This window comes from Takifugu flavidus, chromosome 6, assembly GCF_003711565.1.
Source record: "Takifugu flavidus isolate HTHZ2018 chromosome 6, ASM371156v2, whole genome shotgun sequence".
NCBI classification, from domain to species: Eukaryota; Metazoa; Chordata; class Actinopteri; order Tetraodontiformes; family Tetraodontidae; genus Takifugu; species Takifugu flavidus.
In genome coordinates, this window is record NC_079525.1 from 14,576,209 (window position 1) to 14,602,028 (window position 25,820).

Here is a 25,820-nt window from a genome sequence, read left to right on the forward strand (position 1 = left end):
AACCAGCGGTGTCATGTGATGTCTTCTCGCAACATCACCGCCCGTGACAAGTTGGAAGTCTGACCTTCCGCCAGTGCGCATGCAGGGATTGAGGAGCGCAGCGGCGCAGACGACGGCAGTACACGCGGAGCGACACTAGGGGCGGAGTTTGACCTCTCAAGTCTGCAAACATCACTAATCCGCGTCGGACGTTCTGGCACAGGCCATCACTGGCCCCGTTAGCCCACGAAAGGGACGGATTTTCACTGAAAAACACCGAATTATCGAGCGGCTCTGTCTGTCGTTCTCACGGAGGCTCCGGCTGCTGTTGCGTGCGCGTAGGAGGGATCCGGGGGAAATGCTGCACTATGACAGATAGTGCGCTTCATGCATGTGGACATATCGGCGGTCCATTCTGGGCAGTTTCACTCTGCGGAATCGGAGAAAAGTGGTGGGGTTTTACGCGTTGACAGTCGGATTGCCCTGCGCTTTTACTGAGAGACCGCAACCAAGAACCCGCTTCCCTAGAATAAGGTGAGTCGCTCCTTTCCCCCCCTCCCCCGATGCCTGAATGCAAGTTGCGGTATATTCGTGCTACTGTAGCTGCTCGCACATGTCGCGTCCCCGCAAAGGCTGCTGCTGCTGCTGCGCCCGCTCGGCAGGAGGAAAACAACCAGGAATGCTGGCGTGCTTTTTCCTGAGCCAAAGACGGGCTCATGTTCGACCCTGCAGGCCCACACGGGCTCCATCACATGTCACAGTGCACAGACGCGTGTGGAGGTTGAGATGTGCGCGTACGTTTACACGACGGCACTGTTATTCTGCGGGAAAGGCGCCTTTAAAGGGTTTCGTTGTGGTGCAAAACAACAGACGCTTTCCAAAGTTGCAGGGCTTTTTCTCCTGTCATAATGGCAGATTGATGCCTCCATGTGTATTTCAAATAAAAACACATGAAGCCTCGGACTGCAGGAGAATTAATGCCCTTGGCTCTGCGTGTTTACTGCGTGACCTTTGCTATTTTATGAAGATTATCTCGAAAAGTTGATCGAACCGAAAAGGAGCTTTCAGATCTGAGCAGAGCTGCACATCCGCCCCAATAAGGAGCAGAGGAGAAGTTAAGGAACCAAATGATCTTATACAGAGTTCTCACGGTTTAAAAAAAAAAAAGAAAAATATTTCAATACAAAAGAACTGATAGGAATGTCACCCAGCTTTTGATTGAGGTGTCAAAACTAAAACGCTGTCATGCTTCTCTTCCCCAGCAGCAGAGAACATGCGTGCTTGACCTCTTCCCATCATTTGCTCGCAGGTTTTGCCATTGCGAGTCCTGAAAGGCCTCTCTGCGGCCGCCTGTGGCTGATCCTCATCATGTTTTCCACTAACTGCTCTAGAGGTGCGTGGGGATGAAATGGAAGGAGCCCATGGCCAGACCAAACCACCAGCTCCCACCCACCAGTATGTCCAGCCGCAGCAAGTCTCCCCCCAAGTCTGGAGAAGGTACCGAAGGATTCATCTTCAGAATCCAGTCATATCATCTATCACAGATAACATAGTGTTTCCTACTGATGCACGTTAAAACTGGAAGATTTCTTCCTTCTTTTTTTTTCTTCTTCAAAATCAGCTGCAGGCTCTAACTCCAAAACATGGGTTAAGATGTTCAAGAAACCTGGGAAAGGCCTGAAAAAGTCCTACCAGCCTGGGAGCATGATGTCTCTGGCTCTCACCAAAGGCTTGATGAACGAGCCAGGACAAAACAGCTGCTTCCTTAACAGCGCCGTTCAGGTGGGAGGGAGCACTTCCGGCTCCGGAAAACTCACAAATATTGGCCCAAACTGTGGTGTTCCCCTCGTTGCTTGTCCTTCATCGAGATGCCTCCTGGAGGTGTCATTTGCATGGTTCTTTTTGCATGGTTTCATGGTTCAAACCACTTGGTTCTTTTCTAACAGGTACTTTGGCAGCTGGACATTTTCAGGAGAAGCTTGAGGCATCTCTCAGGCCACTTCTGCCTTGGCGACGCCTGCATCTTCTGCGCTTTAAAGGTTGATTCCACTCTTGTGACAGAATGTGGCATTAGTAGGTGTAGATGTGTGACTTTATAAAGCCCTGGAGGCAAAAGAAATAGGTTAAAAGTCAGTTGGTGATGGCCGTTTCCTCTTTTTTTTCAGAGTATCTTCAGCCAGTTTCAGCAGAGCAGGGAGCGCGTGCTTCCCTCCGACAGCCTCCGAAACGCTCTGGCTGAAACCTTCAAGGACGAGCAGCGCTTCCAACTGGGCCTGATGGACGACGCTGCCGAATGCTTTGTGGGTCAACGATGTGCCTCCGATTCATCGTCAAAGCCATAGTCGCCGGCGTTTATCTCTCCTCAGTGCAGTGTGACAGTGAGGGTTTAAAAGAAGCAGAGGAGAAAGTGTTTCTCTGTTCTCTCCCTTCTCTCTCCCAGGCACATTCAGACCCCTTTAGAAGCTTAAATTTGTTGTAGCTGCAACTGGAAAATGTATAATTCCCTTATTTGGCCAGTTGAGCATCTTGGTTTATATAAAACGCTTAAATTCCACTTAGTCTTCTGCACTTTTATGCATCAATTTCATCTGAAACCATCAAGTTCAGATGATGAACAAACCATCAGTGACCAGTTTAAAGAGTTCCTTCAGCTTGGTTGATGACCGTGTGTGTGCGTCTGCTCCGTTTCCTCCAGGAGAACATCCTGGAGAGGATCCACCTGCACATAGTTTCAGATCCCACCACCGACAGCTGCTGCTCCAAATCCTGCATCACTCACCAGAAGTTTGCAATGATGCTGTATGAGCAGGTAGCTACCACCCATCCATCCCTCTGTCCGTCCATTTTAATATCACGTGTGTTCAAATATGAAGTAGCTGGAAATCAAACGTGCTTGTTTGTTTTGCAGTTTGTGTGTCGATGTTGCGGCGCTTCTTCGGACCCACACCCTTTCACAGAGTTTGTACACTACGTCTCCACCACGGCTTTATGGTGAGCACTTTTCACGACGGAGAAACTCAGTTTGATGAGAAATTGAACACATTTGCCAGTGAAAGTGCCCTCAGGAACATTTGGAGTCACTTGTGTCCGCGTCAAGGACGAACAATGGAAGATCTGGGACCCTTTTTCCACATTTGTTTTATTGAGCGCTCGTGTCACCCGCAGTCAACAAGTCAACCGCATGTTGGGGAAGAACCGACCAGACATGTTTGGAGAGTTGCTGCAGGCAGCAAACAGCACAGGCGACCTCCGAAGTTGCCCGGTACGTTATTTCTATAACTGAATATCACACGCTGGTAAATGTGGTCGTCATTTTGCTGAAAAATCGACAGGAATTGATAAGATTTGTGCAGCAGTTTGTTCCTGTGACAGCTCAGAATGAAATAGTGTCGGGAGTTGGGGGATATAAATAGTGGCTAGGCTTGTCTTCCCGTCACTCTGTTGATGTTGGGAGCTTCTTGGCCTGCCTGCACAAATACTGCAGACAGTCTCAGACACAAACCAACGGTTCTGGCTGACGTTGAGGGGTCATCGTGTCAGAAGTCATCTGGGTTTTCATCATACAACCCGAATATTAAACCTTCTCCAGTTTTTAACGCTTTCAGTTGTTAAACAGGTAAATCTTGACTGATGGCAACGACTTTCAAGTTTGAAATGGCTGTTTTCCCCTCTTCCTCCTGGTTTCTCCTCTCGTCCTCCCTCTGTTCTGCAGAGCGACTGTGGCCAGAGCATTAAGATTCGCCGGGTGCTCCTGAACTGTCCGGAGATCGTCACCATTGGGTTCGTGTGGGATTCCGAGCAGTCTGATCTCACCGACGACGTCATCTGGTCCCTCGGCCCTCGTTTGAACCTGTGCGGGGTAAATATGGACGCTGTCTATCGATCCATAATTGAACCATAAATTATGTCAGCCGTGCAGTGTCTGTCGTCCACCACTAGGGGCACGCAGGGTGGGGTTAACTGCATTAGCAGAAAGCTTTATTTACTTTCTTTCAGCTCTTCAACCGCGTTTCTGATGAAAACGCCAAGCGGTGTGAGCTGCATCTTGTAGGCATGATCTGCTTTTCCAGTAAACATTACTCAGCGTTTGCCTACCACACCAAATCTTCCAAGTGGATGTTTTTTGATGATGCAACTGTGAAAGAGGTTTGGATTGTTGCTATCAGTCAACTCTATGTCCCATTTCTATCCTTATATGCTTCAGTGACTCACTTTTTCCCCAGATTGGATCCAAATGGAAAGATGTAGCCTCGAAATGCATCCGGGGGCATTTTCAGCCACTCCTTTTATTTTACACCAACCCTGAGGGGTCCCCGGTGTCGAATGAAGACGCACCGAGACAAACCACCATGTGTCCTCGGTACAAGGCTCAAGTGAACGGTGACGTAACAGGTACAGCAGTCCTATATCTACCCGCAATTAACCGCAACACCAGTGGGGGCGATGTGGAGCATTGGAAGAGCTATGGCAATGGCAGCGTATGATGATGACAGCAACAGTTCAGCTCTTAATGAAGCTGAGAACATCTAAACTTGGGATGAACTCATCCATTAAGATAGCAACACGGTCCCTAAAAATAACATTTACCAAGGTGATCAAAGTCTGTTCTCCGTGTTCTAAGTCTGATCCATTTGGTCCACATCCCTTTAAATTTCTCTGATTGCAGTTTTGTGTACAATGTTAAAGCCAAAGTGCCCAAAATTAAATCAGATCAATAAATGCCACAGTAATATGGTTTCCAGACACCCATCCTTATTTGTAAGTTTATTATTTTATATTCTGCTTTCCTAAATCCCTCAGCCATATTATCACGTAAGTGTAGCTTTACTTGTCTGGGTTGTTTAACTATAGTCTTCTTTTAAAGTTTCAAAACTCTTCAAAAGGCCCTTCTGTTCCAAGCAACAGTAAACTATTAATCCTTTACCCACCCAGGCTTTAAATCTAGCGTCTGACCTGTTTGGAAATGAACTCCATATCACATGTGTTCCATGAATTTTCCACCAAGTCATTAAAGCGGTTTTAATCCAGGGATTGTTGTCATCATTAAACCTTTATTAGAACCCTTCAGAGGCAGGCCTACATCATCTCCCTCCTCTGTTTCTTTCCACCTTGCCACCTTACTCATTTGGCTGCATAGTAATAATCTTTTAAATATGGTACCCCCCCCCCCCCCACCCCCAACTGTTTTTGGTTCTTGTTTTGTACCATAAATTGTGCAGGCAGCAAACAGCTGTGCAGAAACGTTATCTTATGATCACAGCATCGGGTGTGACGCACTGTCAAATATTAGGAGGCCGCGGTATCCGTTCACGTCACATCTGATAGCGTCACTTTGCAAATGATAGTTTTGGTTTTCGTTGGGATTACGCAAGTTCGGCTGAACTGCAGAAAGATTGTCCTGCCCCCTGTGTGCTGCCTGGAGCGTGGCATGAGGATGATGTCTCTGTTGCACGCAGATTACCGCCCACGCCTCCCTGCATAATCCCCCCGCTATGGCCAGGCGCGCTCACTTTTCATTCCTCCCTGAAACAATTCCAGGTTTAGCCTCTAATAATGTTTAAATTTGCCTGTTTCTCGCTTGGTTTGGGGGTTTAGCGCACTGATTATTGCTGTAACAGCTTGAAAACTCTGTGTAAGTAGTTGCTTTTTAACTGTCTCCCACTTTCCATTGTAGGGCTGTGTGCTATCTTCAAGTATTTGTTCGGGAATAAATTAGATTAGGGAATAAAATAACTCTTGATTTGACTAAACCTGACAGTGATGGAACTTTAGGCATCAGGATGAAGAGTGAAACGGTTGATTAATGCTATATTATTCTGTAATGCTCTCTAAATTAAGCTGTTAAATGCCAGGTTTGGCCTACTTTGATATATAATTTACACATATAAAATACTCACTCGGTTACTGTATTGGCCAGTCACGTGCACATTGTGTCATTAGCATTTACACTTGTCAGCCGCCACTAAAGTGCCAAAAACAAAGCTCAAATTCTAGTTTCCTGCCTCGCACAGCAGCCACTCATCTGCCGTTTCTGCTTTTTCCCTCAGTGAAACTTCCCCACGGCAGTCCCAGCAAATTTCCTGACGCTTTCACCAACAGTTTGCAGAGGCCGAACGAAATGTCAAGAAAGGACCGCGGACATCGGAAAACGGAGCTGCCGCAGCACAAAGGTAAAACGCCGCTGCTGCAGAGACAAAACCAAAGCTACAAGGGGAAAAATCCTGGCGTAAGTGTTTGTCAATCTGGCGATCCGTGTTTGCTCCCTCCAGAGACGGCCCCTCCCAGATCTTCATCTCCTCACGAGAACGGTCCGAGGACAAACCCGGATCCCAAAGTGAAAGGCGTGCTGCGCAAGTCCGCAAATCTTTCAAGCAAAGGGTCTCAGGAGCCGCGTGGACAGTCCATCAGCCCGCAGGCTGGGAGACACGCCCAAAAGAGTAACGCCTCCCCGAACTGTTACGAACCGGAGAGCAGCCAGGAGCAGTGGGAAAAGGTTGGAAGCGAAGGAAGCCGCAGTAAGTGCAAGTCCGCCTGGAGGCCCGTTCGGGAGGTGCTCAATGTCGACAACGTCCTGAGCGAGCTGGAGCAGCGGCGCCAGAGTCAACACGACGGTAAGCTTCCCGCCCAAGAAAGAGCCACCGCCGAAGAAACCCAAGAGCGGGGACGTGAGAGTCTACGCGCGAGAGAAGAGCGCAAGCAGATGTGCTTAATGACGATTTACGAGGACGAGCAGCGTCACGAGAGCGAGAGCCACAGCTCCGTGGAGTCGGAGATCCGGGTCAGCCAGCAGAGGGCCGGAAAACTGCGGAGTGGCCCTAAGACGCTCCTGCGCAGCGACACCTGGACCATTCAGAGGACAGAATCAGGCTATGAAAGCAGCGACAGGCTCAGCAGCGGCTCCACCAATCCTGACTCGCCCGGTGTCGACGGCTTGATGGTTAAAGATCAGAGATCCACTCCAGAAACGCAGCAGCAGAGGTAATCACCAGTGATCCCCCCGACCTGGACTCGTGTACCGGTTTTCCAATTCACCTTTCAGCCTTTGCCAGTAAAAAAGGTTTTATGCTCCTCATTTTTTCAAATTCCTGGAGTTCCCATCCACATTTTGGGTGGATGGGAACTCCACAGTGATTATTAGGGGCAGATGATCAACTGAGGTCAGGGGCTTCTCTCATATTTGAAGGTGGGGGGGGGGGGGGTGATGCCAAACGCCACAGAGGTGTCGTAGGAGCTCATTCTTGGCTGGAGACCTTAATCCCTACTCCTTTCTGTCCCCTGTTTGGACAGGTGATTACGAGATGTCTTTGCTTGCTTCCTGCCAGTGTTCTTCCCTCTGGATGTTTTGCCCCATGACGGCAGCCCGCTGGACTTTGACCGTAATCCTTTCTGAACTACTTGTATTGCTTTATTTCCAGTCAGCCGCAGCAGAAAGGAGACGACGCCACATCCCCCTCGCCGTCACACAATGGTAAGCTTCCTCCCTTTTATCGACGTTACTTCCTCCCTTTTTTCTTCGCCATCAATCATCTAGAACAGGAGTGCCCACACTTTTTCAGCATGCGAGCCACTTTTAAAATGACCCAGTTAAGAAGATCTACCTACTATAAATTTGCAAAACATACATTTATTCCTAAATATATTGAGAATTCTTTATTTGAACCATATATGTTGGTGTACCACGCATAACTACATGATTCCATATTGCTCAATACAAATCTGTGCATTTTTGTGTCATTACCTTACTCTGATGACTTGATCATCAGTCATGGTGGAACGGTACCTGGACTTAATGATCTTCATGTGGGAAAAGGCTGACTCACATAAATAAGTGGAGAAGAATAATGCAGTCAAGGAGGTTGCACATTTTCTCATGTTGGGGTACTTTTCCTCTGCAAGTAAGTTCCAGAACTGTCCGTGAGCAATGCCTCTTTTACCATTTCTCCGTCTTGGAAGGATGTCTTCCCGGAACGAAGCTTCGGTGGCTGCCTTTGCTCTTGAAGTCAGCTGTGAGAAAAATGACTGCTGTTCGGACAATTGGGATTTTAGTTCCTTCGCCTTTCTCCTCCTCAGATCGCTTTTCGGGGGGAAGTTAGCATCGTAGCTTTTATGAACAGTCCGAAAATGCCGCTCCACTTTTCCCTTTTTCGGTGAAGTCCACCTCCCGTTCCGTATGGAAATGGTACGTTTTTGGCTCTTTACTTGGTCCAGCTCCCCCACTCATTTTTATAACCTTAAGTTCAGAAGAAATAAATCGGGGGCGAACTCACTAGCTTGCTAGAACGCGCCGTGATGTGCGCATGCGCAGTGACCCCTCTGTCAGAAAAAGCATGCGATCGACCCACAGTACCTTCGATCGCGTATTGGGCACCCCTGATCTAGAATCTCTAAAAAAAAAAAAAAAGTTTTTATTTTTTTAAGCTGTCTGCTGATCGAGCCCGGTACCAGCAGGTGCACGGACTGGACAGCCTTTTATTTCTCATCATGGCCATTGGTGCAGCACATTGTGATGAGACGGTGGATTCAGGGGAAGTGCTGCACCTCTGTCTGCCCTGATTGGGCTGAGAGGCCGAGGACACGCTGCCGTAGCTTTCCCATCGTCAGCCTAAAGCACTTTTCATTTCTAATGGCAGCACAACCTGGAAAAGGACTCTGGTTCTCTAATGAGGAAAAGTTGAAACTACCGATTCCAACTCTCGGCTTCACTGGACCGAAACAGAAGAGATTTCATTAAAAAAAAAAAAAAGAAACAGCAGACCGCCTGGACGTGTTTGTGCTCTCATGGTTGAAAACATCATTTACGGACAGGCGGTGAGATGTCCGTGGGGTTTCCCTCTCAGCCAGCTGTGTAACAAAATGTTCTAATTTGTTCTGTTCTGCTCAGATTCACCCTAAAAAGAAAGAATTCAAACAAGATTTCTGACAAACCCACAGCACCACGCACGAATACAACCCTCAGCAACTGTTTTGGGTTGTATTTCAGATGAGCGCGCACGTCATTCCCTTTTATTTTATGATTCCCCCGATAAAGTTGACTGTGGTGATGCTAAATAAGGACTGATTAAGTTCTGGGTAGATTTCTGAACTAGGACTGGCTTCTTTAACCTTGTAACAGTCAGTCCTGCCCCGGCATTAATCTGATGATAATCCCACAAAGCTTATTCAGATAGCACAGCTGGACGTGGCCCCTGGCACTGCCAAAAATATCTTCCTTTCCGATGGCGTACTTTAACTGCTGCGCTCGCTACTTTATCGAGGCCGCGCTCGAACCCAAAGCTTTTATCTTTGCACGGAGCTCTCTGGGCCAACGGCGAAGACAAAACAAAGAGGGAAAAATCTGTTTTCGTGGAGAAGACGGGATGGAGGGCGCCGACCGGCTCATCCCGCTGCTGCCCCCCCGTGTCCCAACGCAGCACATAGCTTATCTGTCATGGCTTTTTGGTTTTACTGTCTCCACTTTTCATTATTTTTGGCTTGCTGTTTGTTTGTTTGTTGGTCGGTTTGAGTCATAATTTGGGACGAGGATTAGACGGAAAGTGGCCAAAGTTTGTCAGCTTTTCAAACAGGCAAAAACGAAGACAACTGCCTTTCAGATGCACAATATGTCAAATACATGAATTTAAACGCTGACGTTAGCCTCACATATAATCCATCACTCAGTATAAAGTTCATTTTGAATATACCTCAGCTATATCCTTTTGGATTCAGGTGTGCAAACGTCCATTTTGTTCCCTACGAGCCACCGTAGATTCGTAGACACTCCTAAAACGGGGGTTGATGATTTGACGCCACCCAGTTTCATCCACTGGACCTTCGAGGGTCACATCAACCCGGTTTAGCTCATGTCTGCCTCTCTCACAAGGATCTAATCCTCTTCCTGGTTCTGACTTCACGTCTTTCTTCTTCTTCTTTTCTGGATAAGATCAAAGCGATTTCCATTTCAGTGCAGTGCACAGCAGTGATGTGTTCGCAACTACTAGAACATCTCAGTCTCAAGAATATTGCTTTGCACCGTGGCTCTTTCTTTATGTTTCCACATTGTCTCTTATGTGTCTTTTGAACACTTTTGTTTCATATTTTATAGGTAAACATCAACTCAAACCTCAGGGGAAGAACCATGACCAACTTTCACATTTACATCAAAAATGCAGTCCAAGTTTGAGGTAGTGGCCTTAATAATGAATCATCCCATTTATTTGAATATGTCTAAGCAAGGAGATTTCATACGTTCTCTATAAAAAAAACAACAACCTTTGTCTTGTAGACGAAAGTCAAAGTACACTTCTAATACCTCCAGAAAGGGAGTGTCTTCAGAGAGGGACTCCACTGGGTCAGACAGGCAGGGTGGGGAGCCAGAGCTGTCAATCTGTAGAGGGCTCGCAGAAGACAGCTCCACACTGAGGCATATCACAAAAACCAGCAGCTCAGAGTGGAACAGCTCAGACGATTTGGCGCTCTCGGAGCCCGAAGACAGAGAGAACGCGTACCGCTCCGGCGGCAGCGAGGCCGTGGCCTCCGAGTCTCCGTGTCCTCAGATAACGCTGTCCTACCACGCTCCCAGCAACGCCGCGCCGGAAACTTTCCAGCTCAGCGGCCAGCGTCAGCAGGGCGCCACGGGGGCACCCAACCCGCGCTCGTCCCTGCAGGCCTCCCCTCGCCAGGGCGAAGTCAGCCACGCCGTGTTCCGCCCGCGGATGCTCCAAGAGCCCTTCACGTCCAATCCTCGCCCGTCACCTTATTTCAGTCCACACCGGAAGCCCGACATTCCGGCCCTCAGAACCTTCTCGGACGCAAGTTCCAAGTCAGGCTCGGACCCGGAGAGGAGCACGCCGTCGTCCTGCGAAAGTGAGGACAGGCTAACTGGGTGCAGAGCGGACCAGCTGCCACCGACCCAGGAGGTTTCCCTGACGACGTACTTTAACGTGGACAACTGTATGACGGAGACGTACCGTCTCAAGTACCACAACCAGAGGCCCCTTGTCCTCTCCGCCACGGTGCCGCGGACGGTGGTGATGACCGATGGCAGGGATTCGCGGCACACGCGCACTGCCACGTACTCACAAGATGTGCCAAAAGCCAGAGCTGAAACAAGTAAGCCCCTCTGAGCATGCCGAGCGAATGGTTACGGCCGCATTCTGCCGCGCCGCCGGGACGACGGGAGTTTGCCTCGTGGTATTTTTGATTTGCTACCTTTCAACATCAGATAATGGTTTCAGCATCTAACCCTCTTCCTCCTGCAGTTTAATGAAATAAGCCTCACAGACATCCCTGCCTGGTTATTGCCAACTCATTAACACTTTTCTCTTCTCACCATTTCACCTTTTTAAGCGATAGCTCAGATTAGCCGCGCCGCGGCGGTTAGCTCCTCCCCAGGATGATTTGAAAACGATTCTTTTCTGTTTCAGGCCATAATAGCAATAAACCCACCGCAAAGTGGAACCCGGTGACAGCCAAAGGACTGGACGAACGCGGTTTCTTATGAGCGTCGTCGGGCGAGACGGAGCTCAGTATGCAGTCACGACCGGATGCCAAAGAGTTTACAGACGAGACGCTCGCGTCAGGCCGAAGACGGCAGGACGGAGGGGAGTTTATTTATGCAAGCCGAGGCACACATCTGTTCCTATGGGGTCGCATCACCCGGACAGCCGACAGACGCGTGGCCTCTGCGAGGAGATTCCGTTTCCGGACGACTTTTCAGTTTGCACAAGAAGGAACGTCGGGTCTTTTTGCCCGTGTTTTGAAACTGACACCTATTTTTGAGCAAAAATCCTGCTATATTTGTACAGTGCAAGCGAGGCATGAGCAACTTTTTGGTGGTGCGCGGCCTGACGGACGGCTTCAAACACTCTTCCTGGAGGTTAAGAAATCCCAGCATGATGAGCGGAGACGTCATGGAATGTGATGAGAACCTGATGTCATTTATACAGTAACCCAGTAGCCAAAGTTTGTGTTTAACAGCAGCAGGTTACGGGTCGTTTTCCAGTCACTCTGTAACATCTGGGCAGCTTGGAAAGGCCTTGCAATAGGAACATACGGTATATCAGTTACTTGGTTGTGTCAGTCATCACACAGCAGTTCCAACAGTTCAATCATGACTCAGCAAAAGCCCGCAGGCTGCCCCAGACCCACCTGTGTTTACCTTTCAAGGACATGTTCAACTTTTACAGGAAAATCACGCGGGAGCTTCGACACCGATATCATCGCGCAGAGACTGAGCTGATCCGGAACGGACCCGGACCTGGTGCCGCGCGGCTGGCTCAGCCCCTCAGGTCATCCAGCAGGCGGCGCCCTTTCACAGCCTTGCATCTTCTACCTTTGATCGTGCTGCTCGTTGTTCCCCTTCTAACGTCGATGATGTGATGTCAAACGCGTGTTTTCTCAGTCTTCCTCTCGGAGCAGACGGATTCCAAGGAGTCTGCGTCAGTAATAGCTGTGATGGAGGACACCTTCCCCCGTCGGTAAAACATGCATGTGGCCTTACTGCAGCTGCGTGTACAGCATAAGCATGAGCATGACGATACCGGACTTTGAGTCCGGAAAACAAATTCTATACAAGTTTATGTCGTTGTAATAAAGTCAGGTTATCAGATAGTGGTTCGTACGGGTGATTTGGAGCTTTTTCCGACACCTGAATGTCATTTCTGATCTTGCTCGTCCAAGGACGTCCCCTTTTTTGACAATGCGGGCCTACAGTTCTCCAAACTATGCATTCATTTGGGTTTGAGTTCAGGTCGCTTTGCTGGCAGGTTTTTAGGTTTTGTATTCTGAGAGCACATCGAGATCCGAGTGTGATTTTCCGATTTTAATCCTCCCCCCTCCTCCCCTTCGCATGTTTGGTTTCCACCGTGTTATCTTGGTTTGGGCATTTTCCCGCCGTTCTAACCGCACACATTCAGCACAAGTTTTCTGCGTGTGTGTGTGTGTGTGTGTGTGTGTGTGTGTGTGTTCTGGGATCTGCACAGTCACACCCCGACACCCACCAACACTTGATAAGAGGTTTGACACGTCCTGAAGTTTACACGCCGACGTTCTCCTGTTGTCATCAGCCCTTTTACTCCACTTAAAGAACATTTGATGCTGTTTGTGAAGAGACAGACGCGTCCATCAGGCTCATTATTGTTTGATCTTTCTACATTTGCATCTAACTGCACAGAGCAAAACAAAGGAATTAAAACAGAATGATTTGAATGTTTGTCTGATCTGTCCGTCTTTCCTAATGGGATTAAATCCATTTGACCTTGTTTTTAATTCTTTCCTTCTGTTCAAATGGAATCCTGCTTTCACACGACCTGTCTTTCTTTTTCCGCTCATCTGAATTTGGTGTCTTCCTCTTTCGTACCAGTGCCTTTTCATGTTCATGAAATCTCCATTTAAAACAATTAATTAAAATTTTAAAAAAAGGCTCTTGTGAATATTTATTTTACTCTTTTTTTTTAATTAGTAAAAACTACCTATTGACTAATAGCAAAATTCAGCCCTTATTTTATCCCCTAACACTTTTTTTAATGATAAATTTGATTATGTTGCATTGTCATAAATACAATCTCTAAAAAGAAAATTAATTACTTATGCCAACACGGTATATTTTTGTATACATGGATTCATTTTTGGTCATTGCTGACTAAATTATTCTTTGATTCTAAGCATTTCTCACTTTTTTCCAACGAAGCAATGAGAGAAAAAACCACAACGTGGCCACGTTTTGACAAACGGCTTTATTCAAAATGGTATGAAAAAGACTGTACAGGCATTCACGAGAGGTCACCAGAGGTCGGAGGCGCCGGTTTGCTTTAACTCCTCTTGAAAATCCTCTTTGCATCCACGCCTTCGTAGGAGTAACTCTGATGACAGACCCGACAGTTTGTTTTATAACCTGCAGAACTCGCGTTCCCTGTGTTTACTTATGCAGACGTGTAAAGCTACAAACGGTGAATCCCTCCGCTTGTATTTTACCTGGATAAGCTCGTCGCCTTGAATAACTCTGGTTGTGGTCAGTTGCTTCCCATTGTCCTTCCTGACGAAAACGCCCTTCATCATGTCTCCCTCGATGCTCCAGGAACCCTGCAGTGTGAGATGTGACATAATCACAGTGACTGAAGGTTCTCCTCCTTCACAGCTTTACCCTGTGGCTAACACGCTGAATCAAGTTGGAGCCGGGTTCTGTGTTGCCGTGGCAACACGGAAGCGTTCAGACACGTTTACTTACAGACACTTCTGTCCCGTCTGCCAGGCTGTACTCGAAGGTGACGCCCAGGTTGAAGTCTATGTCCAGGTTGCGGAAATTGCTGTGCTCCTTGACGTGAAAGGTGTCTCCGCTCTGCTCGATGGTCATCTTCAGGTTGTCGTGAGCGGCCAGCTTCCTCTTGACCAAGTTAATTCCTACGCAGCAAGAAAGAAAATGCAAAATAGTCAGTGGGCCCGAGGAAGACTGTGAGGAATGTCCCTGTGCGTGTGCAGCTAGTTCGCAGGTTGAAACCTAAATCCTAACAGCTCCTGCACCTGGGTGACATAGTGAGGAGATGTATTCAACACTCCACCCCCCCCCCCCCCTCTGTGCAGCCTTCGGCGTGTCGCTGACCAGAACCACTCACCCATTTGTTCCATGAATTTGTCGTAGTTGTCATTGCGTTCCACTTTCCAGGTTCCGTTGAAAGTCATGGTTGCGGAGTGGGCGAGCTGGACGACTGCAGAGAGGAGTGGCTCACTCTCACCCCTGTGGCTCCTTTTAAAGCACACACACACCTCCTTATCTCATCATCTGTAGTGCTGATGCAGCCTCTAGAAGCCCTATCTGCATCTCCAAGGTTTCACCGGGCAGCGCTGAGGGTCGATAGAGGATTGGGCACACTTATTTTCCCAAGGGAATCGGGCCACGTTGGGAGCCTGAGAAGCTGTGGTCTTCTGTCTCTATCACTGTTTACACAGCTCAGCATTAGCTCTTTAAATCACCACTCATGGATTTGACTGAATAAATACCCGAGCAGATAGGATGTTACACGCTTACTTTTGATGTGGTTGCTGTCATCATTTTTAATCGCTCACTCAATCAGGTTGTGCATGTGTAGTATAGATAACGTGTTTCTTACTCTGACCTTTGCCACGGTTGATAAATGAGACCTTTGCTATTACTTGTGTACACAGCCGTTCCAATTTATTGCCTCTCATTAAGATACTCGACTGATTACATTGTCTTACACTCAAGACTGGGTTTTGTGTCAAAGTGTTTAATAGAGATTATTAGTGCAATTAGTGGACAGTGGATTGAGTTTGGCTCAATATAGTGGCTAACATTTACTGGAGAGGGGAGGTCATACCAGTCGGAAACAGAATGAATAGAAGGATCAAATTCTCTATCTTATCAGGGTTCCATCTCATCTGTCTCATCTGTAAAGACCTTTGTCTGATGGCCACCCTCACCTCTTATCTAAACCGAGACCTTTCTACCTCAGCAGTTATGAGGACTCCAGAAAACCAGTATGTAACCGTTTAAAAACTGCTTTAACAGAACACATCAATACAGAGAGAGCCTCTAAATATTATCCATGCAAACATTGCATTATTTCTTCTAAAGAAAGAAGGGAATGTTTAGTAAGGGGCTGCTTAGTATCCGTTCTTTCATCTTTCAAAGAAACGTTGCATCAGACTGTTGATGCGTTTGTTCATGCAGCCTAAATGATGAATAATGATGAATAATGCCATTAAAAAGCGGGTGTCATGTACAAGGAGTTCACCGTTATGGATTTTATGGTTCTGCAGACCGACTCTGACTGACCTTTAGCCTCTGATCCAAGCGGCATACTTATTAAAACCTAAAAACACCAAAAAAGCACAACTTTTTGTGCAGATAAAAATATTGCAAGGTGGTGTGCATGCCTCCTGCCTTTCGTGGAAGCAGGCTTAGTATGGACTACAAGTAAATAAGAAACTGGACCTCACCGAAAGGTAACACTTTGGGTCCTAAATGATCTTTTCCCCAAACTGTAATATTGCGACTGGCCACAGGGTGGCGCTGAAAAACAGCTTTTTCACGCAGCTCGTTCACCAGCTCGGCTCATTCTGCTCCGAACATTTATCGAAAATCTCTGTACTGTGCAGAGAGAAATCACTACCACAGATTTGCCCAACAGTGGGAAGCTAAAAATCACGCCACTGAAATGACGCAATTTATCAAATGTTAAAAAAAAATAAAAAAATGTTGAAGTAAAATAATGCACATTAGATCAAAAACAGACTGAAGCTTTGTTTGTAGGTTTTGCTTGGTTTTTGATGCTGTATCTTCAGCTTTTTATAATAAAAATGTATGTTAAATGAAATGGTAAATAAATGTGTATTAAATAAACATACGGGCTAAAATCCTAAAGTTGTAATCAAAATGATAATTACTTCACATGGCATACAGGTTTTTGGAAGACATTTATACCAACACAATAATATCAACGTCACTATATTTAAATTAGAAATTTATTCTGATTTATTTAGTGTAACTCATCAACAGCTCTCGCATTCAAATATCAAATTCACAATATGAAGCCTTTTCCATTTCAAATACTCGGTTAAAATCGTGAAATGAAAGCTGAAAACGAATGGCCCGATCACACTTTAGGTCATTTTTATCAGATAAAAACATCTGGAACGACAGTACATTTAAAAACAGTGACAAAATTAGCAGCTAAACCGTTTAATACTGAGGAAAACAAAAGGTTTAGCTTATCGAACCTTTGAAGGATGCTGTACACGAACACTGAAATCCGTTAAGGAAACGACTGCGTGCGTACAAAAAATAGAATGAGGCTGTGAGAACTGGTAGCAAAAACAGCAGAAGTGAGGAGGAAGAGCCACAGCAGTGGCATCAAAAACAGCAAACCGGTGGACTGACCATCGCCGCGTTCCCTCGGTTTCTGTGTTCTTTCGAATAATTTAGGCTTTTACTGTGGCGGGTTCTGCCGTGGGCTTCCTGGACAGAAACCACACCTTCATGGGTTCCTTCTTCCCTTTCATGGTGACGGGACCCCGGTACTCTAAATGGAACTGAGGGTCGGCGTTCTCGGCGGACTGCAGACACCTGCAACACAACATTCGGGAGTGTTTGGGGCCGATGGCGGCGCAGGCAGGTAATAAAGAGCTGAATCTGTTTACCGGAACGTGAACTCCGAGACGTTTATCCGGCCCTTTTCGCCGGTCGTTTCCGTGCGGCTGGTGAGATTGACGGTATTTCCGAAGAGGCAATACCGAGGCATCCTCTGCCCAATCACCCCCGTCACCACCTCTCCGGTGTGGATCCCGATCGTGATCTGGAGGGATGTAATAATCCTCACATAACACACACACACACACACACGCGATGCTGACGATTGCAATTGGAATTCTCGGCATTAGTGGTTCCTTTCTCGACACCTCAGGATCCAAAACACATGTGACATTTGAAGAAAGATGTATATATTTATTGTGAGAGGTGTAAAAAAAATACATAAATTCCAAAACTTCTCTAATCTGTAGGCTCAAAATATTCAAATGATCCATTTAGGAGGTGCAATATTTGGTGGGCGGAACGGCCGTCGAGCTGCCGGGAAGCGCACAAAATTGCATTCAGGCTTTTTTTTGTAATTATAATTATTTGCAATAAACTGATAAGTCAATCTGCAAAAATACAAGAGCTGTTGTACACACACACACACGCGCGCACACACACACACACGCCCGCACACACACACACACACACACACGCGCGCACACACACACACACGCTGGGACTGTGTCTGGGACTAATGAGAATCTAATAATAGAGGCCCGGTGGTGACATATTGGAGTCTGTTCCTGCTACCAAAGCGGACCCGTCCTCAGCCAGTACCGTGTCCAAAAATAAACAGCCTTTTGTTAAGCAGACATCGTTTTCCAAAGTTAAGACTCAACAGTCATTGATACAATAACAAACTCCCGCGGTCGCTTAAACAAAAGTCTGCTGTTTTTTCTCCAACTTTTCGCTGCTTATTACCTCAGCGTGCAAATATGTCCAGATGCTCGGATTAGGCTGAAATCAATCACCAGCAATACGTCAGTATCGGCTTTGGAGTTGGGACAGCGGAGCAACTCTGGCATCTAATCCCGCTATTGTTGGACGCTGCAGCAGTGCACATCCATCCAAGCTTATCTGTGCTACACTAATATGTTGGTGAACCACCCCCGTGGACGCCACGTTGCTCCGACTCTGAGCACAAACTGGTTTTTTTCCCTTTTTTTTTTTTTAGGAATAATGGTGAAAAACTCAACCCACCTGAACGGGTTCGTCGTCCACTTTCACCTGTCCCGCGATCTCCAGCATCTCCAGGGCCAGGTGGCAGATGGACTTGGCGTGGTGCGTGCACGGCTCGGGCAGGCCGCTCACCGTCATGTACTTATCTCCCACCGTTTCCACCTGTGTAAAGAAAAGCATTTGTCACGTGTGATTTACACCTGCATCGCTGCAGCTCTTTCCTTTCTTCTCAGCAATAAACGGAAGCACCCTGAAATAAACACTTACGTCAGCTTTAAGATATTCGGGGCCCCTTTGAACCGAGGACCACCAAGCATCTCGGCAACTAGAATAAATATTACTCCTTTTGGTGACCCAGTGCCTGAAGCCGATCCCCTGGATGCGCCGAGGTCTGTTTGACTTCTTAAAGTGCATTCTTGTCTGAAAGCCTGGAGTGTAAATCTGCTAGATGAGGCCTATAAACGGGTGCACAACCTCTGTAAAGCTACGCTGTGTTTGGAGGCTCGTGCTACTCCTTATGGACATGAACACCCTCGTGGGTTTCCATCTGCATAATTACATAACAGAGAGATGCTGAATGACCAGCGGATACGGTCACAAGCACGTCCACTCCGTATTTTACAGAGCTAATTTTAGCTGTTAGCTTCACCCCCTCCACTTTTATTCCTCACTTAGGAAATGTACACAGATGTGTGATACACTGTCATTTAAAATTCAGCCGTGCTCCCAACCTTGTATACATAAGGGTTATTCCGCGAGTCCGTCAAGATGTCAAAGCGCGTGTAAACATCGTTGAGCAGGTTGACTATCTTGATGGCGCCCTCGGCCGAGGCGTGCTTGCTGCAGAAGGTGTTGAAGCCCACGATGCCGCTGAACAGGATCGTCACGTTGTCGTAGCGCTTCGCCGGCACGGGCCGCTTGTGACGCAGCTCGTTGGCAACAGATGGTGGCAGAACAGAATAAAGCAATCTAAAGAAGAGAGAGAGAGGGAGGGAGAGAGAGAGAGAGAGAGGGAGAGAGAGACATTTGGAGGACGATTCATGCTAACGAGCTCTGGCTTTCAGGACCAAGTCCAGCTTTTGGACCGGAGTCTTATTTGCTCATCCGCCACCTTTTGGTCATTTTTTTTCCCCCGCAGGCTGCAATCAAACGGGAGGGTGGTGTTTCTATGGTAACTGGCGAGATCATGGCTGCCTGTTGAAAGCGAGACGCATTCCGTGAGGGATGATATTAATTTGGGCAGAAGAGCGACAGACAGACAGGTCATTTAACTGGTCAAACCATCATTTCAACGGCCGCGAGTGTGCAGAAGCAGTTCCCTTAAATATTTAGAGGAGTCAGGAATTCTCATCGACGTTCGGAGCCCGAGGCACTTTGGGAACAGCAAATCGTGACGATAATAATAAAGGAAGGGTCATTTCGTATGGGAACAGAAGCGGTCTGAAATGAGAACCCGCTCCTCGCCCATGTGCAGCCTGTCGCACTACAGATTCGTCCTGTGCTTTATTCTACAGAAATCAACCTCAATGTGGCTTGTGTGCAAAACAAGAATAGATGGAATGTTAATATTAATGACCCGAGTTAGCTTAATTCTCACTGCCTTGTTACATCCATCATACCTATATTATATTTTCACAACCAGCAGGAAAAGACGCAGCGCAGCCACAAACTGCTTTTCTTTAATCCAGCTGCTTGAGAACTAACAAGCCTCCTCATACGTCTCCGGAGTGACACTCCGAACCGTCTGCTTGTCCCACCTCCATCACAGGAGGATGAAACGAGCGGCGCGGCGAGCGGGTGATGCACGGCCGTGCCGGCTGATTTAAGGCTTGGGAACAAAGTATATCAGTGCTGATGAGGTCACAGCCTGAATTTACTGCATTTTAAAGGGCCACAAATCACAGTTTGGAGAAAAAAAACAAAAGAAATCAACGCTCCGCCAAATCATTTCTGTTCAAATGTATTTATAGTTTTTGCAGACGTCGGCTGGAGCGACTCTTAAAGGGGCTGATTCTTAAAGGGCTGTCCGACCTGTCTGTTTTCTTCTTCTCGTCTTCCAGCGCTCGCAGGGTGTGCTGCAGACGGTCCGTCAGGATCTCCAGCTCCTGCGTCAGCTTGTACTCCTCGCGGAACTGCTCGCCCAGCAGCACCAGGTCACGCGTGGCGTCGTGCAGCGGGATGTCGCTCAGGTAAAGCCCCCTACGTGTGAGGTCATCCAGGTTCATAACGCTGGGGAAACAAGGGGGGAGTTGATGTTTGAATAGTCCTGCTAAATAAAGAAAACCTCAAGTTTAACGCAATGACCTCACAGGGGAGACTCTCAGGTAATCGAGTATTTTTCTCTGAAGCTGTAATCACCGTTTCCTGTCAGCCAGTGACCTTTCGTGGCCTCTAGGACCCTGTTCCCGTAGCTAATATATCACCCGGGTTCTAATGGACGTCACAGCAGCAGCTGGAATGTTCATTAGCGGCTCGCACTCATTTCTAAGCGGATGTGAATTTTCTTTTTGCATCTCATACATTTGTTCCACCAACGTTTGGATTTTGCTTGTGAATTTGAAGCCTGACGATCCCGCCGCGCAGCACAGACGAGGAGGATCGCTGAGGGGGCACTGGGCAAAACTTAAACATGAAGATCAGTTTACATGTCAAAAGAAGTGCAGACTCTCCTCTTTAAAGAGTTTTACAATGTCTTCTTTGGATCGAGAAGAGCTTTTTAAGGCTTATATTTGACTTATATCTTCATTTTTATGGAGGAATCCATGCGTAACCCAGGGGACACGGGCCTCAGTCCTATATTTAAAAGCCCATCTGAAGGCAGACAAATAAGGCAGAACTTTGTAGAAGGAGAACTGATCTTTTATTAGAAAACACGAGCGCTCGCGGCTCAAAAAGACATCTACACAATCATCTAAGAGGGAAAAACCTATTTCTGTAGCAGGATGAAAAGTTGGTGTTGTTTTAAAGGTTTATTTTTGACAGGAAACGTGTCGGTCGGCCTCCGTGAGTCAAATCAAGAGTTTCAGAGAGCCCGCTCGGCCCGTGCTCCTCTCAAGACAGATGCACGGTGGGTTTACCTGGGTGAGCAAAGAAAAAGGATGTTCTCCGCCTCTGGCAAGTAGATCATCTGTCCTTTGAGTCTGAGGCAGCTGATCTCCACCCCCGTCAGCTCGTCCTCGTTCTCCGCCGTCTCCACATTCAGCAGGCCCTCCTGTCAGGATTACAGGATCACTCTAATGAATATTTCATTATGTTCTCCTCCAAATCTATTTCAAAATTTGGGCACCGGTTCAGGCAATTCTTCACGCTTTATATTTGGACGCGTCTTGCATTTGCACTGGTTTTGTCTTCTTCTTTTTTTTTTTTTTAAAGTGTTACAAACCTCATCCGCCATCACAGAATTCACTTTTGCGTGAAATAACGGAAATGACAATTCTGGGATTGAGACTACTTTGACTCTTCCAGCTCTTATGAGCAAATATGCAACCAAAGCTGCGCCTGACTTTACGTCCGTTTCATCTCAATCTGCGCGTTTCTCTTTGCTCCGTACAGAAATTTCTTTGATTAATTCCTTGCCCATAAACCATTTTATGCTTATTAAGAGATAAAACCTCCCAAATGCTAAAAATATCGCCCACTCATAAATATGAATAATCCAGACTATGAGCACACGCTGTCACGTATAATCAAAACCCTGTTTGGATCTTGCAGACTTGAGCACATTTCAGTGATTTTCGCCTCCCGGGGAGGGTGTGGAGAACAGCCCGTGTACCTTGCTGCGCAGCACAAAGACGGTGTTGATGTGCGAGAGGATGCCGTGAAAGCTGAAGTCGATGTGTGGACGGACCAAAGAAAAAACTGAGGGCAGGATGCAGGATCCAGGCTGGAGCTATGGCAGAAAAGTGGAGAGGCTTATTACAGTCACAACACATCCCGTTCTAATATTTCATTTAGAAAATCCATTGTTCCCTCCCTCCTATCAGATGGGCTTGTCACCAGAAAGCTACTTTGCACACACAGAAACACACACCTGAGGCAGGACTCGATAAATGGCGTTCCCGCACTGTGTCAGCATCAGGTCTCTGTCAAACATGAGGTGGAAGGGGAAAGCCTTGCAGAAGGTGTACGGGCTGATCCGAGTCTCCTGCGTGCCGTTCTCCTCGAAGCCATCCAGGTCCTCGTAGAACGCCTCTTCCTCCGAGTCCTTCTCCTCGATCAGAAACTTGATGTGGTCACACTCTTTGCTCTTTGGTTGAATCATCTGCAGCAGTTACAGGTTTTAAAAAGCTAGCCTTGATGCTCCTGCGTGAGCAGAGATGCTTAGGTGTGGGTTTGGTTTTGGATGGACGTACAGATTCTTTAAAGTGAATTTTAGCTTCTGTAAAAAATTAAAAAAAATGCCACCATGCAACATTTGCATATTTCATTGACGCATTAAAGTGCACCGGCCTGGCACTACAGAGTTAAGACCCTGTTAAATGACATTATTCGGTGGGTTTATGGGCACAAGGGATGCGTGCGTCAAGCTCCTGCCTCTGCGCCTGGTTGCCACAGCAACAGTAGCTAGTATTTCCAGACATTGGGTATCACATTTGGAGCATCTGCCATTTTCTGTTTTTTCATCACACGCGCACATTTGCTCAAACATACTATGGGACCGTGTGCACGGCGTGATTAGGTTTGGGTGAAAAATGAAGCAAAGTGAAAACTGGAGCTGGCAGGGTCGTTAAGACGGAAGATGGATGCAGATTACAGGCTGTAATTTGGGAGCCAAATATTAATACACAAAGTGCCAACATCAGTCTGCGACGCTATCCCCAAGTCTAGACTAACAATGCTCGGAAGGTTGGTAATTGTTTCCAAATGAGAGGAAAACCCTCCATAATTGATGGTATCTGGAAAAAACATAGCTTTTTAGAAGTATGTCGCATTCAAGCAGGCAGTTGAAGTTAACAAATTCAACAAGAAGCAGAAATGCCTTAAAAAACGTGGCGCTATTATTATTATTATTATTATTATTATTATTATTATTATGATGATGATGATGATGATGAGGCACTTGTGAATGTGTGGGCTCTCCACCTGAAGCAGAGGGAAATACTAACCTTCATCTCTATCTCTGTGCCGTGGATTTGCTGGGCGACGGTTTTGATGATGCCAATCACAATGTCCTGCAGGCCTTCTCTCTCCGAGTAGTAGTGAAGAATTAGGCTGTTCCCCTTCTCTGCGTCCGTGCAGCGGAAGGATGGCGCCCTCATCCCAGGGTAGATGGTGCCCAGGTGGTCGTGCAGAGCGTCAAGATTCTGAAAAGCCCCATTAAGTCACACAAAACCCACATATCTCAGCTCAACGGCATCCTTCACATCACCCCGTCCTTTCTGAAATTATTGATTTTAATATTGGGTTTTTTTTACCTGCAAGAATTCCCGAACATTTGATCCTAAAACACGCAAAATGGTGTCGTACCCAGACTCCTGGCAAAATTCAAAAAACATCTTCCCAAAGAGCTGCAGGATGTCCCCTGCGTCGATCTCTGCCAAGGAAATTCAAACATAAAGAAATCTTGCAAACCAACATTATCACTAAGATCACTTTCTTAATTAATATTACTGTACTTACTGAGAACTTTACTCGCGGCAGCAACAAGATCGTATGTTTTGGCATCTTCATATATGATTCTAACCAGGAACTGACCTTCAATATCCAGCTGAGCCTCCCTCCTGGAAACAAAGTGAAGCCATCTCTCATGAGCTTCTGCAAATGTTACGGCGCACGTAAACAGTCAGCCGAGGCTGCTCCTGCTTTCCCCGGTTGCTTATCGCACGGGCAGATTAAAAAAAGAAGAAATGTTTGGTTCTCCTCCGAGGTCGAAGGAGAAAAGGTGCGGAGTTCTTATATCCATGCTAACAGTCATCTTCTATTTATACATTTTCCTACTTGCAGTAAATTGCTTGAACATTTTTAATGAGGCTCTGATTGGAAGAGTTTAGCTAGGAAAACAGATCTCATTTGGAGACCTGGCCAGCAGCTGCTATTTGATCAGAACAGCTGAAAAAACATGGCAGAGCCCTTGAAAGGGCATTTTTAAATGATTCCTACTCTTCAGTCTGAACCGTCCGAGGAATAAGAACAAGTTGCATTTCACAGGTGACAAAAGGAGATGGTACAGAGTTATTGTGGCTGAAGAGTGATCACTTGGAGGACATTTACACAAGACAGCTGCTGCTGCGTTCTTCCCCTGCGTTTCTGTTTTAGACCAGGTCAAGTGCAGGTCGCAGAAGATCGCATGAGAAAAATACATAAAAAATGAACATTTCAGCAGTCTTAAATAACAGGCTGGTCCGGGCATTTTAACTGGTCACACACCGAGGTCATTTCTGTACCACAGCACACTATAAAAATCGTGGGATCCTGGGGGGAAAAAAATATTTCTGGTGAAACTCATATTCTATTTTCATTATTTTGGTGTATACACACCAATGACTTGTGTTTTACTGCAGTTGTTCAATAATCTTACACACAATTGATATCTATATCTAAAAAATGGCTAAATAAATGTATCATTGACAAACTTAACAACCAATACGTACTGAAATGTCCTTCCTCTCTGGCTCTTCAACGGAGCACTTCTAAAACTTGATATACTTGACAGTTCCAACCTTTTTCTTTATGCACAGATGCGCATTTTTTTTAAATGTCGGACAGTTAAAAGAAATACTTCTATTTAAACAGAGCCTTTTAATTACAAAAATGTCTCGATTCTTCCATTCTATGTGGTGATTTTTTATAGTTAAATTACAGTCCGAGTTAAAAAACAAACAAACAAAAAAAAAAACTAAACTCACAGGGAGAATTTATAATCTACGTCCATTTTACTGACCATACTTGCACGTCCTAATTTAAAAACAAACAAACACTTGCAGCCTAAATTTGTCCACCGTACGTTTCTCCAACTGCAGCATTTATTTCCCACTTTATGTCCAAAACTCACTTGATGTCTTCCCAAACTTCCGGGCCGTAATTCCGCAAAACCAGCAGCTCCAAGGCGTGATTCACAAATCCATACTGTCAAATACAGGGCAAAATCGGTCAATGTGACTCTGAGCATTTAATGCACACCTTTGCTCTCTGCTCCTGCATCTCAGGGCCCATAAAACAGAGCTATTGCATGTTTTAAACACCGGGTATCGTATATTGTCCATGCATGTCCTGCTCACCTGTTAATATACATCAGTAATCGTACAAGCGCTAGCGGAATCCTAACAAGGAAATGTTGGAGGAAAATACGCCATGTCGCGTTGCAAAACGGTTCATTTTACAAGGTTTCAAACGCGGCAGACGTGTGGAAATACATACCATGGTGGTGGCCGCCCGTATTTATCCGTATTTTTAAGCAAAAAACGCAGAAGCTGAGGCAACATTCATCGTTCGGTGGAGATGCTGGACCTCTCAACGACCCACCCCCTTTTCCCGTCAGAGCCGGAATTGACAGCGAGCCCGACCAATAGAATATCAGCCTGCGTCTTACGTAATCGATGACTGACCAATAGGAACGCAGATCTCTTCACCAGTGAACCTGAAATCATCACGGGCA

At 46.5% G+C, this 25,820-nt stretch overlaps 3 protein-coding genes across 6 annotated transcripts; 1 reads left to right on the forward strand and 2 right to left on the reverse strand.

Moving 5' to 3' along the window:
* The first annotated feature begins 56 nt into the window (after positions 1–56).
* Positions 57–13,217, forward strand: usp53b (ubiquitin specific peptidase 53b). 4 transcript variants are annotated; one of them, XR_008950953.1, is made up of 17 exons: positions 57–513; positions 1,289–1,476; positions 1,601–1,761; positions 1,926–2,018; positions 2,145–2,279; positions 2,675–2,788; positions 2,888–2,970; positions 3,145–3,241; positions 3,692–3,838; positions 3,976–4,125; positions 4,203–4,371; positions 6,027–6,149; positions 6,249–6,957; positions 7,395–7,447; positions 10,061–10,139; positions 10,241–11,148; positions 11,382–13,217. XR_008950953.1 is itself a non-coding variant. In XM_057035441.1 (17 exons), exons 2-17 carry the CDS (start codon positions 1,383–1,385, stop codon positions 11,456–11,458), a joined length of 3,111 nt encoding a protein of 1,036 aa, XP_056891421.1. In that variant the 5' UTR covers positions 58–513; positions 1,289–1,382; the 3' UTR covers positions 11,459–13,217. The 4 variants fall into 4 exon arrangements, 3 of the variants coding, with proteins under 3 accessions (XP_056891424.1, XP_056891421.1, XP_056891422.1); XM_057035441.1 differs by having other exon boundaries at positions 58–513; positions 10,241–11,067; XM_057035442.1 differs by having other exon boundaries at positions 58–513; positions 1,371–1,476; positions 10,241–11,067.
* A 455-nt stretch (positions 13,218–13,672) lies between these two features.
* LOC130527223 (fatty acid-binding protein, intestinal-like) lies at positions 13,673–15,656 on the reverse strand. The gene is made up of 4 exons (XM_057035487.1): positions 14,568–15,656; positions 14,183–14,355; positions 13,930–14,037; positions 13,673–13,817 (listed from the first exon to the last, which is right to left on the reverse strand). Exons 1-4 carry the CDS (start codon positions 14,632–14,634, stop codon positions 13,767–13,769), a joined length of 399 nt encoding a protein of 132 aa, XP_056891467.1. The 5' UTR covers positions 14,635–15,656; the 3' UTR covers positions 13,673–13,766.
* Positions 15,657–16,419: 763 nt separating this feature from the next.
* Positions 16,420–25,715, reverse strand: gucy1b1 (guanylate cyclase 1 soluble subunit beta 1). Its single transcript, XM_057035455.1, has 13 exons — positions 25,583–25,715; positions 25,218–25,291; positions 23,846–23,946; positions 23,641–23,759; positions 23,332–23,529; positions 22,257–22,487; positions 21,999–22,115; positions 21,304–21,437; positions 20,258–20,455; positions 18,958–19,195; positions 18,248–18,388; positions 17,113–17,267; positions 16,420–17,038 (listed from the first exon to the last, which is right to left on the reverse strand). The coding sequence occupies exons 1-13, from the start codon at positions 25,583–25,585 to the stop codon at positions 16,894–16,896; spliced, it is 1,854 nt and encodes a 617-aa protein (XP_056891435.1). The 5' UTR covers positions 25,586–25,715; the 3' UTR covers positions 16,420–16,893.
* Positions 25,716–25,820: the final 105 nt, after the last annotated feature.

Bases quoted from the DNA above. Each gene is read 5' to 3' on its own strand.
- LOC130527223 (XM_057035487.1), bottom strand. From the start codon at position 14,634: ATGACTTTCAACGGAACCTGGAAAGTGGAACGCAATGACAACTACGAC. The intron at 14,038-14,182 runs GTAAGTAAACGT...CTCACACTGCAG, and splicing joins CAGACGGGACAGAAGTGTCT to GGTTCCTGGAGCATCGAGGG. The intron at 13,818-13,929 runs GTAAAATACAAG...GTCTGTCATCAG, and splicing joins AAGGCGACGAGCTTATCCAG to AGTTACTCCTACGAAGGCGT.
- gucy1b1 (XM_057035455.1), bottom strand. The intron at 21,438-21,998 runs GTACACGGGCTG...TAATCCTGACAG, and splicing joins TCTTTGTGCTGCGCAGCAAG to GAGGGCCTGCTGAATGTGGA. The intron at 20,456-21,303 runs GTAAACCCACCG...TTGTTTCCCCAG, and splicing joins CTTTTTCTTTGCTCACCCAG to CGTTATGAACCTGGATGACC.
- usp53b (XM_057035441.1), top strand. From the start codon at position 1,383: ATGAAATGGAAGGAGCCCATGGCCAGACCAAACCACCAGCTCCCACCC. The intron at 2,019-2,144 runs GTTGATTCCACT...CTTTTTTTTCAG, and splicing joins GCATCTTCTGCGCTTTAAAG to AGTATCTTCAGCCAGTTTCA. The intron at 6,150-6,248 runs GTAAAACGCCGC...TGCTCCCTCCAG, and splicing joins GGAGCTGCCGCAGCACAAAG to AGACGGCCCCTCCCAGATCT.